The sequence below is a fragment of the Sciurus carolinensis genome, chromosome 8 (assembly GCF_902686445.1).
Source record: "Sciurus carolinensis chromosome 8, mSciCar1.2, whole genome shotgun sequence".
In the NCBI taxonomy this organism is placed as follows: domain Eukaryota; kingdom Metazoa; phylum Chordata; class Mammalia; order Rodentia; family Sciuridae; genus Sciurus; species Sciurus carolinensis.
In genome coordinates this window covers 32135690-32152851 of record NC_062220.1, presented here as the reverse complement: position 1 = coordinate 32152851, position 17162 = coordinate 32135690, and the positions used below count along the sequence as shown (strand labels likewise).

At 36.6% G+C, this 17162-nt stretch overlaps 1 protein-coding gene across 3 annotated transcripts in view; it reads left to right on the top strand.

Annotated features, from left to right (window-relative positions):
* Cped1 (cadherin like and PC-esterase domain containing 1) overlaps positions 1-17162 on the top strand; it is a 265317-nt gene that overhangs the window by 57359 nt on the left and 190796 nt on the right. For all 3 annotated transcript variants that reach the window (XM_047560301.1, XM_047560300.1, XM_047560299.1), the window contains one exon: positions 8205-8311. In XM_047560301.1, the coding sequence (XP_047416257.1) occupies positions 8205-8311 (107 nt within the window). The remainder of the gene's footprint in view (positions 1-8204; positions 8312-17162) is intronic.

Sequence of the window (17162 nt, the reverse complement as noted above, 5' to 3'; positions counted from 1 at the left end):
CCTATATGTCACCCTGCACAAAACTCAACTCAAAGTGGATCGAGGACATTGACATTAGACTAGTGACCCTGAGCCTACTAGAAGAAAAAGTAGGTCCAACTCTCCATCATATTGGCTCAGGAATAGACTTCCTCAATAAAACTCCTAAAGCACAGAAGTGAAATCAAGAATCAATAAACAGGATGGCATCAAACTAAAAAACTTCTTCACAGCAAAGGAAATAATCAAGAACATGAACAGAGAGCCTACAGAATAGGAGGAAATCTTTGCCACCTGCACCTCAGATAGAGCATCAATCTCCAGGATATACAAAGAATTCAAACAACACTAAAAAACAAATAACACAATCAATAAATGGGCAAAGGAAATGAACAGGCACTTCGCAGAAGAAGAAATATGAATGGTCAAAAAATAAATTTAAAAAGTTCAACATCTCTAACAATTAGAGAAATGCAAAGTAAAACTACACTGAGATTCCATCTCACTCCAGTCAGAATGGCAATTATAGAGAATATAAGTAACAATAAATGTTGGTGAGGATGTGGGGGGAAAGTTACACTTGTACATTGCTGGCGGGACTGAAAATTGGTACAACCATTATGGAAAGCAGTATGGAGATTTCTCAGAAAAACTTGTAATGGAACCACCATTTGACCCAGTTATCTCACTCCTTGGCTTATACCCAGTGAAAATCAGCATGCTACAGTGACACAGCCACACCTGTGTTTATAGCAGCTTAATTCACAATAGCCAAGCTATGGAACCAACCTAGGTACCCTTCAACAGACAAATGGATAAAGAAAATGTGATATATATACACAATGGAATATTACACAGATATAAAGAAGAATGAATTTATGGCATTTGCCGGTAAACGGGTGGAAGTGGAGAATATCATGCTAAGTGAAATAAGCCAGTCTCAAATAAAACAAAGGTTGAATATTCTCACTGATATGTGGATTCTAACCCATAACAAGGTAGGGTAGGGAGGAGAAGTATAGAAATTCATTGGATTGGACAAAGGAGAGTGAAAGGAAGGGAGGGGTAATGATTATAGGAAAGACATTAGAATGAATCAGGCATGACTTTTTCTATGCTCACATATGAGTACATGATCAGTGTAACTCCACATCATGTTCAATCACAAGAATGGGATCAAAATTGTAATGGGTTGCACCCCATGTATGTTACAATATGTTAAAATACACCCTACTGTCATGTAAGTCTAAAAACAACAATTTTTAAAAGAGAGCTTATTTCATAGGAATAAACTCATCTTTCATGTCTTTCTTAATAGTAAAATTTTCCAGAGCAGGAATCTTTTATTTTGCAATGTTTAGGATAATGTTGATTTCTTGAGCTTGTGGGTAGATCAGAAGAATTTCAGGAGCTCAAAACTCTTCCCAGAAACAATCTCAATGATTTTCTATCACCTTTCCTAGGGCAGAAGGAAGACAGATATCAGGACAGAAGAACTGCATCCACGGTTTGTCTCTAGAGCATCAGGCAGAGAATGGTTTGGAATTTCTTGTTGTGAAACATAAAGTTTCACCTCAGCCCTGAAAGGATATGGAATTAGAGCAAACACCCATGGCCCAGCTCTTGGGTTCAAGAACCAGATTTAATTACATTTTTGTGACCATGGTGTGTCCTTCATTGAGGATCTCCAAGTTCTCTATATAATTCTCTTGAAACTGGAAATCATCAATCCAATAAACATCTATCATAATGTTACAAACAATAAGGTGAATGTTTCTTGTCTTTAAAGAATAGCCAAGAATAAAACTAATTATAAGTGCTATGTTATTGTTCTGTAGATCAATCACATTAAAAGTACAGTATAGGGAACTGTTTAATGCAATCTGAAAGATTTAAGACAAGGTATAGGTATTTCCAATGGCTAATTTATGTCCAAGCACTCTTGTGGTAGAATCAAGCATAGATCCTAATTTATCATCCATAAGTTAAAAATGTCCTCATGAATGTAATACCATCCACTAATCATGATAAAGAATGGCTACAGAGAAAGTAAGACTTTGTTATTCAGTAAGAATTTTAAAATCCAGTTGTGAAAAGAAGGCTAATATAATGGAGTAGTAAATGTATATGATATTCTTCTATGTTACATTATAAAGAAATATTGTGAATTATTTAAAAATTAAACATCTGGGGGCTGGAGATATAGCTTAGTGATAAAGGGCTTCACTAGCATGCACAATACATCTTTAATTCTTTACCCTGAAAGAAAATAAACTTTAGAATATATTCTTCTTATATATTTATGGAATATGATAGTCTAATACTACAAATAAATGAGGGTTGGCTTCTGTAGCTTTGATAGCTATGTGTCCTAGAAACTCTCAGCCAAATTCATTTTCCAAACCAGACTTTATAAATCTGTTTCAATCAAAAGTGGAAACTATATATTAAGCACTTGGAAATTGCTATTTGTCTTTGTAATTTCTGTAAGCACAATGAGTGGTTAACTGTATTTTCCTATTGTTTGCCTCTCCTCTTTAATCCTTACTGGCTAAGAACCAAATTATATCTTAATGTAATTTTTAAAAAACTAATGTTTCTCTTTTAATTCTTCCATTTTTAATTTTTATGATAAAATTTCAACAGACTGGGTTTTGATTGTGTTGTAATTATCATCCGCTGCTCACATTCAGTTATTTGCTCACTTAGGCATGTAACAAAAATGTAGCAAGTACTTTCTGCGTTCCAGCCATTACTGTAGGTACTGAGACTATAGCAAGGAACAGAATAGACAGTTCCTGTCCTCACAGAGCTTACTGTTCAAATAGGGGAGGACAGCTAATAAACAAATACATAAGAAATATGCAATCTGTCAGATAGTTGTAAACGCTATGGAGAAAAATGAAGCAGGAGTGAACTTAACGTTCATAGTTTTTTTTTTTTTTAACAGTTCTCATTCCTGAAGAATAAACAGCTTTTATGTGAATGATGCTAATGTGAATGCTACTATCTCAGAGTTCTGTGTTCTACTAGATTAGAATACGGATCCTGCAGACCTTATCAATGAGGGAGGTCATTTGTGAGCCAGGAAACAATTGTTTGCTTTCCATGGCAGCCTGTCTGCAGGGGACTGGAAATACTCTAGGGGTAGCCTCACTCCTTAGTAAGGAACAGAATAGACAGATGATGGAGTTTTAAAAAACAAAACAAAAACCTTGAAAAATAATTTTACTTTTTTAACACTGAGATCTCAGCTGGCTTCTGAGGACACGTAGGGACATAGAGTCAGTGTCCTTTTGAGCTTCAATTAATAAACCTGGACCTTGACCTCTCCTTCTTAAATAGGCCATGAGTACTCATCTTTTCTGGAGCAAACATTGGAGGCATGACAGTGATGGGTGTTATCAGTAGTTTTGTTTCGTAGCTTTACGGGAGGTGCCTGTACAGTGTTCATGTTTTTGTCATTTTCGGAGGAGAACAGAACACCCACATCCTGTTTTCCCTAGAACTGTGCCCTATGACCTCTCTATTCAAGACCTTGGCTGCTCTAACTCAGGAGCTCTGGTTTCTTTGTAAAAGGAAAAATACAATATTAACCCTCTTTTAAAAAGCCTAAGGAACTTTTAGAGATTTCTTTTCAAAAATAAGTGAAAGCCAACTCAATATTTATGATTTTTGAGTTCACGGGCAGTTGAGAGCTAGTAAGTTCCTTTTATGTGTGAAGATTTAGCTTAAATTACCAGCAGCAGTGCTAACAATGCAATGGATATTTTTGTACTATGTAAGGATCTAGAATACCCAAGCTATACCTGTTAACTCTTTTTTCCAAATCCCAAGAGAAAATAGATGCATTAAACAATAACTGAAAAAGAGCAAAGTTAGATGATTGGTATGTCTCAGTTTCTTCTCTTGGGAAGTATGCAACAGGGTTGTTGGAAGTACTTCATAAATTAATACATGGAAGGCATTAATAGCTCCATTTTTTTCTGTTGCCTTCTTGTTCTTTGAAGGGCTAATCAATGGTGCCAAAGACATGGCCTCTAGGCCTGGACTTTCAGTATTCAAATTATGTTCCTACTACTAACCAGATGAATAACCATGCTTAAAGTATTGATCCTTTATGTGCTTATAAAAAAAATACTCACTATTGTGTGGAAAAATGAGTTAATACCAATATTTGAAATGATACCTGGCACATTATCAATACTCAAGAACTATTAGCTGCTTATATTCATATTATCATTACTATTACTTATTTATTCATTATGTCTTCAGATCCCAAATTCTGATGCAGTATTCTAAAAAGTAAGGCTAAACCACACTAAATTCTCATTTTTCTCCATGCTAGGAAAACCTAATAAACTTCCCTCCAAACTGGCAACATTTTTTGCCTTTTTTCCCTCCAAATCCAAACTTGACTTCTCAGCTCTTATCATTCCAATGTCAATCTTCTAGTGGCAGAAGGAGAACATTAAGAAAGACACCCAAAAAGAACATTTGCCCTAATGCCTAGGAAGAATCTGTCCTAAGTCACTTGCCACTATGGCATTGGCCCCAAAGCAGGCTCACATGGAAAGAGTCCAAACAGATTTTGAAGGAGGAAAAGTTGAGGTCAGCCCATCTACAACTGACTTGTTGTCTTTAGCTTCACAACCTAAGAAAAGAGACACTACAAAGAAGATTTCCACAGACCACCCCCCCCCCCATTTGTCCAGGCTCTGAGAGGAACAAGAACTTTAAGAGGTCATGCTTCAGTCCTTGCCAATTTTAACACAACCAATAAAATGTACTTGGATTTGAAATGAACTTCCTCAACCTTGTGGAAGATCATGCCAAATCTGGAGATCAAAAGGTTTGATGTTCAGACATCTCTCTGCAACCAACTGACCAAATATCAATCTGCTTGAATTCACTTCAAGAAAACCACTTTGTTTAAATCATTAAAAGCTAAAAAATGGAATAACAATTGGCCAAATGACTAATTCGTGGAGAACTGACACACCAGTGTTTTGCAGCAGTTCTAACACTATGTGCTGCTATTAGATGCAGAGCTGAGACCGACCTAGGGCCAGGTGGAGAACATGTGGGAAGCTGGCACCAGCCTTTTGCTGCCTTGAGGGACCCCACGTTTCTAGAGCTTCCAAGGTTTCAATGAAGGCCGAATTCTGAAATTTTATGTGGATCATGCTGACATTTGCATTTTGGCAAATACTTAAAATTAAAGCAAAACCAAAACAAGCAGTGTGCAGGCCAAATGCAACCCATCTGATGTCTGGTTTTTCCCGTCTGCCTCCAGGCTTATGATCTCTGCTGTAGAGCCTGCACATTGGCCAGCTAGATGTCCATGCTTTCAGCTCGTGGAACATTGCCCCCAAGCCCCAGGATACATATTAGTTTGTAATTTTGCTGAGATAAAAATGCTCCAAGGATCACTTCAGGATGTGATTTACTTAGATATTGTATGTGCTTTTTTCTCTGTCCAGTTTTTACACATCAACATGGTTTTTAGGTTTCTTTAAGCAAAGTTGAATACACAGAATCTCTCACCAAACAAACAAGCAAGCAAGCAAGCAAACAAAAAAAACATTCTCTTCATAAAAAATAAAAGGGAGTACAAGAGTGAATGGGGGAAGTGAGTTATCTTGTCATTGTTGGAAATAGAAATGTAGAGTGGAAAGAGCTACTGAATGTTTAACTGGTAAGTAGAGGTTTGGGAGGTTGATGTAGCATCAGTGAGGGAATAGGAGATTTAGTGGAAACAATCAGCAATTCCAGATCATGGTAGCAAGAACTAGGGAAGATGTATATGAAGACATCTCTTAAAATTTCAGTTATACTTTACTTCATTTAAGGAGGAAATTTATGGGCTACAGACTAGTTTTAAATTATTGATTTTTAACTTAAAATATTAATCAAATACTTTTGAGAGAGGAGGTTTCACCCTTACAAATGCCAAGAAACTGTGTGATGCTTTAAAAGTTATCCTAAATTCTTTTTAGTGTCTTAGAACCCTCAAATAGATTGCTGAGGACAGTCACCATCTGTTCTTTTTCTGTTTTCTTTCATATTTCTAGTACAATGTATCTTCTCATTGGAGGTTCTCAATAAATTTAATGTTTTGAATTATTTAAATGTGTCTTCCAGTTTTAGACATTTATGGGTCACATATAAATTTCTTTTTATCAACTCTAGAAATCATGAATGTGCCTTCTGAAGCGAGGGGTGGCATACCTTAGAGGAATATCAAATATAGGCTCTGCCTTTAAGACTCAAACAATGCAGGCCTTAATTTAAAATCCTTCTCTTTGCATATCCTTATCTTCTTAAAATATTTAGTTGGGAATCTTATGACAGGAGGTTTTTTTCCCTAAGATTTTAGTATTTCCTGGATTAGAAATGATATGGAATAAAAACAGTCTTTGTGTTTTTCTTTGAATCCAAATCAAAGGTTAGGCTGAAAAAGCCAGCTGCATGTTTAAATTAAAGTATTGGAAGTATCATATTGTATTTGCTTCTAGCTGTTGGATTGGTTTAAAGGTCTTCCAAGCAAGGCCAAATGAAGCATGGTGGATCTTTCAAGCCTAAAGCCTGATGGCTGTGACAACAATAAGGTTTCTCTCATTTCCAAATGCCCTGCATTATTTCTCCTTGTCCCTGTGGCCTGACTATTGCATTATCTTCCAACATCTTGGGATACGTTAAGGCAAGGGAGAAGTTCTATGGTTTGAATTGTCGGGATCCCTTTGCTTGTCTGCAAAGTTTCTCTTCCAGCAACAGAACAGAGAAACAGAGGAGCCCTGAAATTACTTGTCCAACTGAGAAAAACTTGATTGTTGGAGAGTGGAATTTCATTCCTATTTGACATAGGGCTCTCTTCCTCGTGAGTCCTTTCTTTTGTGAAGCCTTACTTGGGAAGCATTATGTTTCTCAAGTGAGAAATTCTGGGAAATTTGAAAAGAGAGGGATTTGAAGAAGCTGATTATTTCCTAAACTTTTCAGAAATCATTATAACTAATGTAGGAAGTGAATGGTGAGATCTGCCATGAATAGTTACTCGGAGGGAATGTTTATCTCAGGATTGATCAACAAGAGGCAATCTGTACAAAAATTGTTATTTTAATTGATTTTCCATACAAAAACGGGGAAAATTTCCCAAGCAATGTCATTTCTTTTCTACATTGCTCAGTGTCCCCCACTCCCTTTGGTTATTTTTGAAATACCTATTTCTACAGCATCAGCAACATTAAACATTGAAGTGTATTTTTTTTCCTCCATGAGGTAACACATTTACTATCCTATTAGGAACTAGTTATCTAGATTAATTCCTGGGGATTAGAACCCAGAGCCATGTACATGTCAGGCAATTTCTCTACCACTGAGCTATATCCCCATCCCTAACTAGTTATTCATTCTTTCAATAAAAATTTTGTAAGATACCATTTTGTGCAAGGCATGTTGATATATATGCCAAAAAGAATAAAGGAAAATAAATACACACATCAATGTTAATTTTAAAATGTACAGGTATTATTTAAGAATGTACTCTTCTGAGATTATTTTCCAAAGTTACCATGATTTGTTGACAAAGAGCTTTGTTCCTGGTGAAATAGTAGAAATTTCACTTGCATTGGTCCACTATACTCTTTATTTTGAACTCAACTGTGCTGTCTATAGCTAGATCACAGATTTCTTTTACACAAACCAATCTATTTTGTTTTCATTGAATTTTACTTTCTGCCTCACATACTCCTTTTCTTCTAAGAAGTTGTGTGAAAGTATATTTGATGTTTAGGTCTATAAAAAATAGTGGTAATATCCAGGCCCAGAAAAAATATGTGTTATTTTGACTTCTTATCACTATTTGATTTCATGACTTTCTTCTATCTCTAAAGACTTAGAATCTTCTTTCCTTCTAATCTTCAAGTAAGACTTTATAAATTAATAAAATTAGAGGCTTAAATTGTTCTAATTTCAGTATTTTAAAGTAATTTCATAATCTCATCTTAGATAATTGAACTTTCCCTACAATATAATGTAAACATGTTAACCCTGTTAAATTAGAAAAGTTGAATTTTAGTTACTGTGAATATTGACTTTTTCTTTTAAATATATCAGAATTCCTGTTACTTGTATTCTAACATTTAAATAATTACATTTTTTAAATTTGAGGAACTAAATGCTACCTTTAAAATATCTCATACAAAAAATTATTGTTTTGCTGTTAGGTGATTTGAGCTCCTGGGATCTGCTCATTTGTCTGCCTTCAAGAAGAGCTGATGGAAAACCCTGTGTATCCAAGGAAGTTATGTGCCAGTTAGGTTCACATCAAAAGGTAAATACTCTCAAAATGTGTATGTGCTTTATGGAACACTGGCATTTTTGCTAGATAATGCTTAAAAGAAAAGTCTTGAAAAATTAAGACCATTTTCTCTTTAGAGAAAGTTCCAACCAGCTGTGACTCACACAGTTCACCATGAAATGACAACAATTTTTTGTTTGAAGGGATCTTCCCCAGCATCAACTAATGTGGTACAGTTATTTAAACTAGTCGGACTACAACTGTATCTAGAAGTCTGTAGCCTAGAGAGTGTAGCTTATCCTGGCCACATACTCATCCAAAGAAGCAAAGTCTTCATTTTCTAGAACACTGTTCAGACACTTTCAAATTCATATTAATATCTTAAATTACAATAAAATTCATATAATTTATTATTAACTTTTAGAACTGACAGTCACCACTTACTGCCTATACTGTGTGAACTTTTGTAAATGCTTTTTTTAGAAAGTTAACTAAAAATTAGCCAATGTCTATGTGCTAGTCACTATGCTAGAAAAATTGACATATTGTTGATACTTATAACTTGCCTGCTAGAAAAGTGTCCAAACCAAGTTATTCTTCATTTCCTAAGTGCAGCTGTAGCAGCCTACATTAAGAACTTGATATTTCTGCAATGACAGTCTGGGTTACTCTCTCCTTCTTCGAACTCTGTACTCCCTTGATCCTCCAGCTGAGCTCTCTCTTTGTAAGTCTTTGGCCATTCCTTCTCTTCTCTTCATGGACACCTTATTTCTAGCCATTCTTTAAGTGCCTATATTCTCTAAGAGCACTCTCCAAATTTCAACCACTATGTGTAGTTGATGATTCCTAAGTCTTCATCTAAAATTCAGAGCACCGTGCCAGGCTTCAGTCTTGCCTATGCAAATGCTTACTGAGCACTTCCAACACCCACCTCAAACTCAGCATGGAAAAAATGGACTCACTGTTTTCCCCAATGAAGTGGCTCCTGCTGTTACATTCAGAAACTCTAGACAGCTTCTCTCAGCTTCTATTCTGTCGGTTACAAGCGTGATCAATCACTCTGTCATCTCCTAAGGTTGAAATATGGCCTTTGCCTTCAGTCTTTCCTTTCTTTGGTCATCTACATTCTACCAAGAGTCAACTAAGCAGTGTGACCCCTAAGGGAATCCTCATATTGTTTCTACTCTCTACACTTACACTGACTGACCGTTTTCTGGTCAAAGAATCAGGACTCTTACCTGGATAATGCTAAATCTTCCTCACTGTTTTTTCTGAAGCAATGTTTTGCCCCTGAAATCCATTCTGACCACAGTTGTCAGATGAAAACTAAAAAAACGATGAACTGAGCTTGTGATTCTTGTGTTTAAAATCTTGAATAGCTTCCCATTAACTCTAGAATAACATCTAAAATATTTATGGTGTCTTAGCCTTCCGGCAGGAAACATGCTACTCTCAGAAGAGTAATACTGAGGAGAAACTGAAAACTGTAGAGAAGTTGGCAGTGTCAAACAGATTGTGAGGCATCTGAAGTCCAGCAATATCCTAATGTTTTCACCACTCCTGGTCCTAAGAGAAGTATGTAGAAAGAATGGTGTAGCTAGAACTTAGTTAGAAAGAGGTTACACTGGAAAAGGAGCTTTAAGGGAACGTAACTTTGCCAAATTACAGGCCTGCAGAGAGGGAGCCTAGGAGATAAGAACCCCAAATCTCCTCGCAGGCACCAATCTTCTTCCAGTGCCTCCCATTGGTCCTCTTCAACTTGGAGAGAGAGTCATATTACAAAAGCCAACCTTCTGAGAACAGCAAGGAGGGAATATCTGGAGAGGAAAATGGTGACTATTTAGCACAATAAACTATTCAAGGTTCTCTGTGAATAGCCCTGCCTAAAGTGTCCTTCTCTTTCCTTTTTCTAGTTTGGATGTCATGTTACATGTGATATTACACTGATGATAGCTCCCTAAACACCTATACAATTTTCTGTAATATACCTTTATTTTTACTGTTTTGTTTGCCTGGAATGTCCTTTATCAGCTCTTTCTACCTTAGTGATTTTCAACCAGGAGAGATTTTTCTTTGGTAATATTGGCAATACTTAAGGCATTTTGCATCTGTCACAACCTGGGAGGAAGATGTACTCCTAGTATCTATAGGTCGAAGCCAAGGATGCTATTAAATATTATAATAATGTGCACAACGAAGAATCATGCAGCCAATGTGTTAATAGTGCCAAGGTTGAGAGACCTGCCTGTATTCTCTTTGCTAAGTCAGCCCCTTATGTCTATTAGACTCAACACCACTACTACTTCCTAGGGATTATCACAATTCCTCAGGGTATTTTTTTTTTTATCTCTAGTTTTTTTTTTTTTTTTTTAAGTATCATATTGCTTACTCTTTTTCTTTCATCTGCAAATCAAAGTCGGATTTCACCAACAAGTGGGACAAATGAGTTCACACTGACATTAGCATTGCTATTTGGTTGGACCATGCAGACCTCCCTCAGAAGCTTTCCCATTCATTTTGCCAGGGGGTATCTCCCATATTCTTTGGAGTAGTGTTTCCACGCCCTGTTGCTGCCTCCTGTTTCATCCCACCGTAGGAAAGGCACCTGAGGAACATTCTATACTAATGTGGCTGTTGCTGTGACAGATGTCTTCATCGCCCAGGTGCCTCCCATAGCTGCATAGTTCTCAAGGTGCCCAAAGTCCTTGCATTCCATCAGTTCCACCTGGACTGGAATTAGATAGAGAACAGTGAGAATGTAGCTTTCGGTATCTTTTCCTAAAATTAGAGGACATTAGACACTGGGCAGTCTCTAAGACATTTGCTATCTTTAAATTTACTTGACAGTCACAGGACATCAGTGGAATATGTGATGAGGAGAGAACAGAGTAGAGCAGTCAGTGATGGCAATGGAGAAATTGTATTAATCAGTGTTATCTGTCAGAATAGAGCCAATAGAATGTGCATGTAATCATGCAAGCATCTTTATTAGATAGGCTTATGCATCAGAAGCTGGATAGTCCCACAATGGTTGTCTGCAAGCTGGAGAGCTGGGGAAACTAGTAGCTGCTCAGTTCAAGAAGCTGTCAAAACCACCCTAAGATTCCATCTCACCCCAATTAGAATGGCGATTATCAAGAATACAAGCAACAACAGGTGTTGGCGAGGATGTGGGGAGAAAGGTACACTCATACATTGCTGGTGGGGCTGCAAATTAGTGCAGCCACTCTGGAAAGCAGTGTGGAGACTCCTTAGAAAACTTGGAATGGAACCACCATTTGACCCAGCTATCCCACTCCTTGGCCTATACCCAAAGGACTTAAAATCAGCATACCTCAGAGATACAGCCACATCAATGTTCATAGCTGCTCAGTTCACAATAGCCAGATTGTGGAACCAACCTAGATGTCCTTCAATTGATGAATGGATAAAGAAAATGTGGTATATATATACAATGGAATATTACTCAGCCATAAAGAATGATAAAATTATGGCATTTGCAGGCAAATGGATGAAACTGGAGAATATCATGCTAAGTGAGATAAGCCAATCTCAAAAAAACAAAGGACGAATGATATCGCTAATAAGTGGATGATGACACATAATGGGGGGTGGGAGGGGTTAGTGTTAGGGTTAGAGTTAGGGTTAGGGAGGGGGGCAAGAATGGAGGAAGGAAGGACTGTATGGAGGGAAAAGAGGGGTGGGAGGGGTGGGGGGAAGGGAAAGAATGAATCAAACAACATTACCCTATGTAAATTTATGATTACACAAATGGTATGCCTTTACGCCATGTACAGAGAAACAACATGTATCTCATTTGTTTACAATAATTTAAAAAAAATTAAAAAAAAAGAAGCTGGTTGCCTAGGAATGGCAGGGCTCAATGATGCACCCCAAGTCCAAGGCTGAAGACCTAGAATGTCCCTGGAGAGTCACTGATGTGAGTTCTTGTTCAAGACCTGAAGAAACTGGAGTCTGATGTCCCATGTGTTGGTAACAACAAAAACTCCACCCACTCAAGATGAATCAAGCTTTGAACTTGGTTGAGTTCCTCTGAGCCTCCCCCTTCTGCTTTTTGTTCCATCTGGGTTCCTGTCTTATTGGATGGTGCCACCCACATTCAGAGTAGGTCTCCCATCTCTGTTTACTGACCCACATGCCAGTTATCTCTGGAAACAGCTTCACAAACACACCCAGGAGTGTGCCTTACCAATTTTGTAGGCATTCTCAATCCACTCAAGTGGATAACCAAGATTAACCATCGCAGAAGATGAGAAGGGGGTGTGGGACAAATAAATTAAGAAGAAATTTATAAAGTACAGTTTTAGTTATGATGAGATTCTGTTTTTTAATTTTTAATTTTGAAGTAGTTCTAGATTAATGGGAAAATTACAACAATAATAAAATTTCTCATATATCCTTCATTGAACTTCAAGGTTAACATCTTACATAACCATGGTGCATTTACCAAAACTAAGAAATTATCATTGAAACAAAATATTCAGCAACTTGTAAACAATATGCAAACTTTCTCATTTTTAAAAACTTATGTCCTTTTTCTGTTCCAGAAGCAAATCTAATACCCCTGTTACATATAGCTTTTGATCTCTCTGTAGTCTCCTCCAATCTCTGACCATTCCTTAATCTTTCTGTTCCTTCATTACCTTGACATTTTTCAATAGTACCAGTCAAGTATTTTGTAGAATTTTCCTCCATAAGGACTTACTTGATGTTTTCTTTATTTTCTTTCTTTTTTGTGATGCTGGGGATTGAACCTAGGGCCTCATGCATGCTAGGTAGGCACTCAATCACTGAGCTATGGCCCCCAACCTTATCTGATGTTTTCTAATAATAGTATAGATTTTGAAAGGAATGTCATAGAAACGATATGCCCTTCTCTGTTCATACTATCAGGAAGAATGTGATGTCTGTTTTCTTTTTTCTTTTCTTTTTTTTTTTTTTTTTCACTAGTGATGCTAACCTTTATCTCTTGGAAAAGATGATGTCTGCTAGGTTTCTCCACTGTGGAATTACTGTTTTTCCACCTTGTGATTAATACATATCTTAGAGATGATACCTTGAGACTGTGTAAATATCCTGCTTCTCAAACTTTGGCCCAGTAATTTCACTATCCAGAAATAGATCTTGTCCACAATAATTATTATAATTATTATTCTGTTCATCTAATGGTGATTTCCTATTTCTCTCAGTCCTTCAATAATTAGCTGGAATTCTTCTATAAGAAAGAGCTCTTTCTATCAATGTGGTATGTCTGGGTTACTTTTATTCAAAAAATAGAAAAAGTCTCATATGAGAAACTTCTTGTCTTAAAGCTTACTTTTATACTAAATTTATACTAATGCCATTTATCAAAATTGAGGCCATAAAAACCCGGGGAGGTTTTCCTTGCTGAATGTCTCAGTAACTTTAGTGTTGCCTTTATCAAATAATTCACTTATTTTTTATCCATACACTTATTTATGGATCTATCCCTTTGATCTTTCTGATTATTTATTAAACATCTGTTTTAAGAACTGTTTTAGGCACTAAGAATATAGCTGTTAACAATACAGACCAAAAAAAAAATAACCCTGATCTTGGGGAGCTTAGATAGTTATATGGAGGTAAAGGGAGAAGAGATCACTAGATAAAATATGATAGTTTAGATCACAAAAAAAGTACTAAAAAGAAAAATAAAGTAAGGTGAGAAAACATTGGGAGGTTGAGTTGTAGATGAGATGAGTGGAGGAGATTCCACCAAGACAGACTCTTTTGAGTGTAGCCTAGAAGATGGCCTCCTATATTGGTGACTAGGGTAAAACCACAGACACAGAGGAAGGGAATGATAGGCATACAGTAAAAAGAGGGTCTTTTGCTGGCATGAAGAACATGAGCCCCAGGAGACTGGAGTAAAATGAGTGGAATTGGGAGGTGAGGACCTAGATGTACTGGTAATGGGAGATTCAATAGTGGGGGATCCTGGGGTCCTTTATAAGGACTATGACTTTTATTCTTGGTGACACTGAGGGTTATTGAAGGGTTCTGAGAGAAGGGTAATATGAGTCCATTTACATTTTTTACAGGATGGCTATGGCTGCTATATTGAAATAAGTACCCAGTGAGCAAGTACCAAAGAACAAAGACTAGTTACTGCAATAATAGGGTACTGAGATGAGGAGGACTTGGACTTGTGGAGTGGCAATGGAAATGGTGAAATATAGCTAGGAGATACATTAAGGATGGAAACAACCAATAATAATAGCTAACACATAACCTTACTATGTGCCAAGCACCATTCTGAGTGCTTACATATTTATTTATGTGCATTCTCTGCAGTTGATGAGCCTGGAAACACAGAGAGGCTAAGAAACGTACCTAAGGCCTCATGGTTAATTAATAAAGCAACCAAGATTCACACCCAGGCAGCTGACTTCAAATTTCTGATTTATCAATCATATCAATAGAACCCTTCCAAATAAGTATAAATTTGTAGCCTAATCTAATAAGTATTTTTAAAGAATACATAAATTCTCAATAATACATGTAGATCACTATTGCTTTGGAGAGTGAATAATTTGAAGTTTTATGAACCATGACACATTTACGTAAATGACATAAATATTCAAAACAGAAATTGCTTCAAATTTGGTGGGGATGTTGTAGAATTGTCAATGACCTTAGAGGGAACAGAAAAGGGCACCTGCTTGAATCAGGATTACTAGTCACATTAGAGCTTTGTAATTTTAGTGTTTAATGAGAGTGATCAAAATATCTACAATTGATAATGAAACCGCCACGAGTCTCTCTCGTCAGTAAGATTGAAACATGAATTTAAAACTGTCTTGGACTGTGTGATATTGAAAGTGAAGTGAGAGCCACTATTTGGGTAACACTAAGTTTAGTAACTGGGGCTCTAGCTCATCTGAAACAGACGGGTGCTGGTGTTGCAAAGCAGAGGGATTCATTTCTAGCTTTAAATGTTTGTAGGATTAGCAGTCCCTAAAACCAGGATGCTGTTTTTAGTACTTGGCACACTGAGAACTACAGAAATGGCTGTTATTGTAAAGCATTCAATCATATCAGGTGAAATTTGTGGTATGATAATTGCAAAACACCTGGGAAGAAAAAAAAAAAAAAAACCTTTTCTTTCTTTGATTAGCTATTTTTAAATTGCTTGTCATTAATTCTTTTCCTTGCTGGTGACACTGGATAGTTTGGGAGAAGGACTAATTTTTGATAAAACAAAGGTCATGAATATGTCTACAGATACAAAAAGAAAAGAACAGTTCCCTAAGAGATAATGTCAGATGCTTGTCACTGTAACTATTCCAATGAACAGAAAAACATTTCTTTTTTAGGTGCTTTCTTATAGTTTATTAATAATTCAAATTCAAATGTCTACTCTTCTTAACAAATTAATGATATTACTATGGCTTTAGTTTTTCTGATTTACTAATGCTCATAATTAATATTATTTTTTTGCTTTTATTAATGAAATATGTCTCAAAAGAAGAGTGATTTTTACTTTTGCTTCTGACAATAGTTAATGAATAAAAAATAATACAGCTTATCACAGATTAAGTTTGTAGAAGATGTGCTGGGACCAAAATTTTTTTAAATGAGCATTCCCTGTCTCCCAGTTTAATCTCTTGGAAGTGTCCCAGGGTATGAATGTCATTATCATTTTGAATATGAGTACTAGTCCTTTCAAAAGAGTTTTGTGCCAAGTAAGAAAAATTGCAGTCTATGTATAAATATAGACACTATACTATTTGTATTTAAGCATTCAAAGCTAATATAAGATCAGTGTTTATTAAAAATGATTATTTGACTGATAATGACATGCCAGGTTAGGTTCATCAAGTGTAACAAATGTACCGTTGTGCTGAGGGACGTTGAAACTGGGGGACCTGATGCATGTTGGTATATGGGAATTTTCTATGCCTTCTGCTCAGTTTTGCTGTGAATTTAAAATTGCTCTTAAAAAAATAAAAGCTATAAAATTATTGCAAAGTTGAATAGGAGAAGTTTATCATTAGATAAGTCAGCTAATCCAAACTCCTTTGATGATACTCCACTTAATGATGTGGCCCACCTCCTCCAGCCACGCCCCACCTGCCTATAGTTACCATTCAGACCATTGAAACTAGGATGAACTGATTAGCTTACAGCTCTTACACTTTCACCTTTAAATTCTGAATATTCCTATAGAAACACAGGAGATTTTGGGGGACATCTCACATCCAAACTGTAAGAGTTGAATATATATCACATAAGTAAATATATCATATATATGATACATTGTTGTGGTTTATTTCTTTGTGGACTTTGCATAGTTTGGTAGATTTCATTCCCCAGTACTTCCCCATACTCTCCCCTTCTCCCATACTCTCAATCCCTGTCCTCCACTCTACTGGTGTAATAGCAATTTTTGTGAGTTGCTCATTTAACTGCTTAATTTGTTACTCAGTGCTAGAGCTGAATAGAGATGATATTTCTGGTGTCACATGTCACCACGATTATGTCATCTCCCACTCTTCTGAATTCTAAAGATGTACTTTGGAGGAAAGGGCACATAGAGAAGTCATTGGGCTGTGTGTGTCAAGTGACAACAGGGAAATAGGAGGCAGAAATGTAGGACAGTTTCTTCTCTTGGCTTGGCTTTGACGTTTTGAAGCAAGTCCTTTGCTGTTCCTGAGTCAGTTCATCCTTTTGAACCTATGCCTCACATCTAGTCATCTCTTTGACAAGACCCAGTAATCTATCCTTATGTCTGAAATATGTGCTAGCTGTATACTACCACTGCTGTATCTACATAAATTATTCTGGCCCATTGCTGGAGTTATTGCTGTTCATTTCACCAGGACTCTTCTGTTCCCTTCAG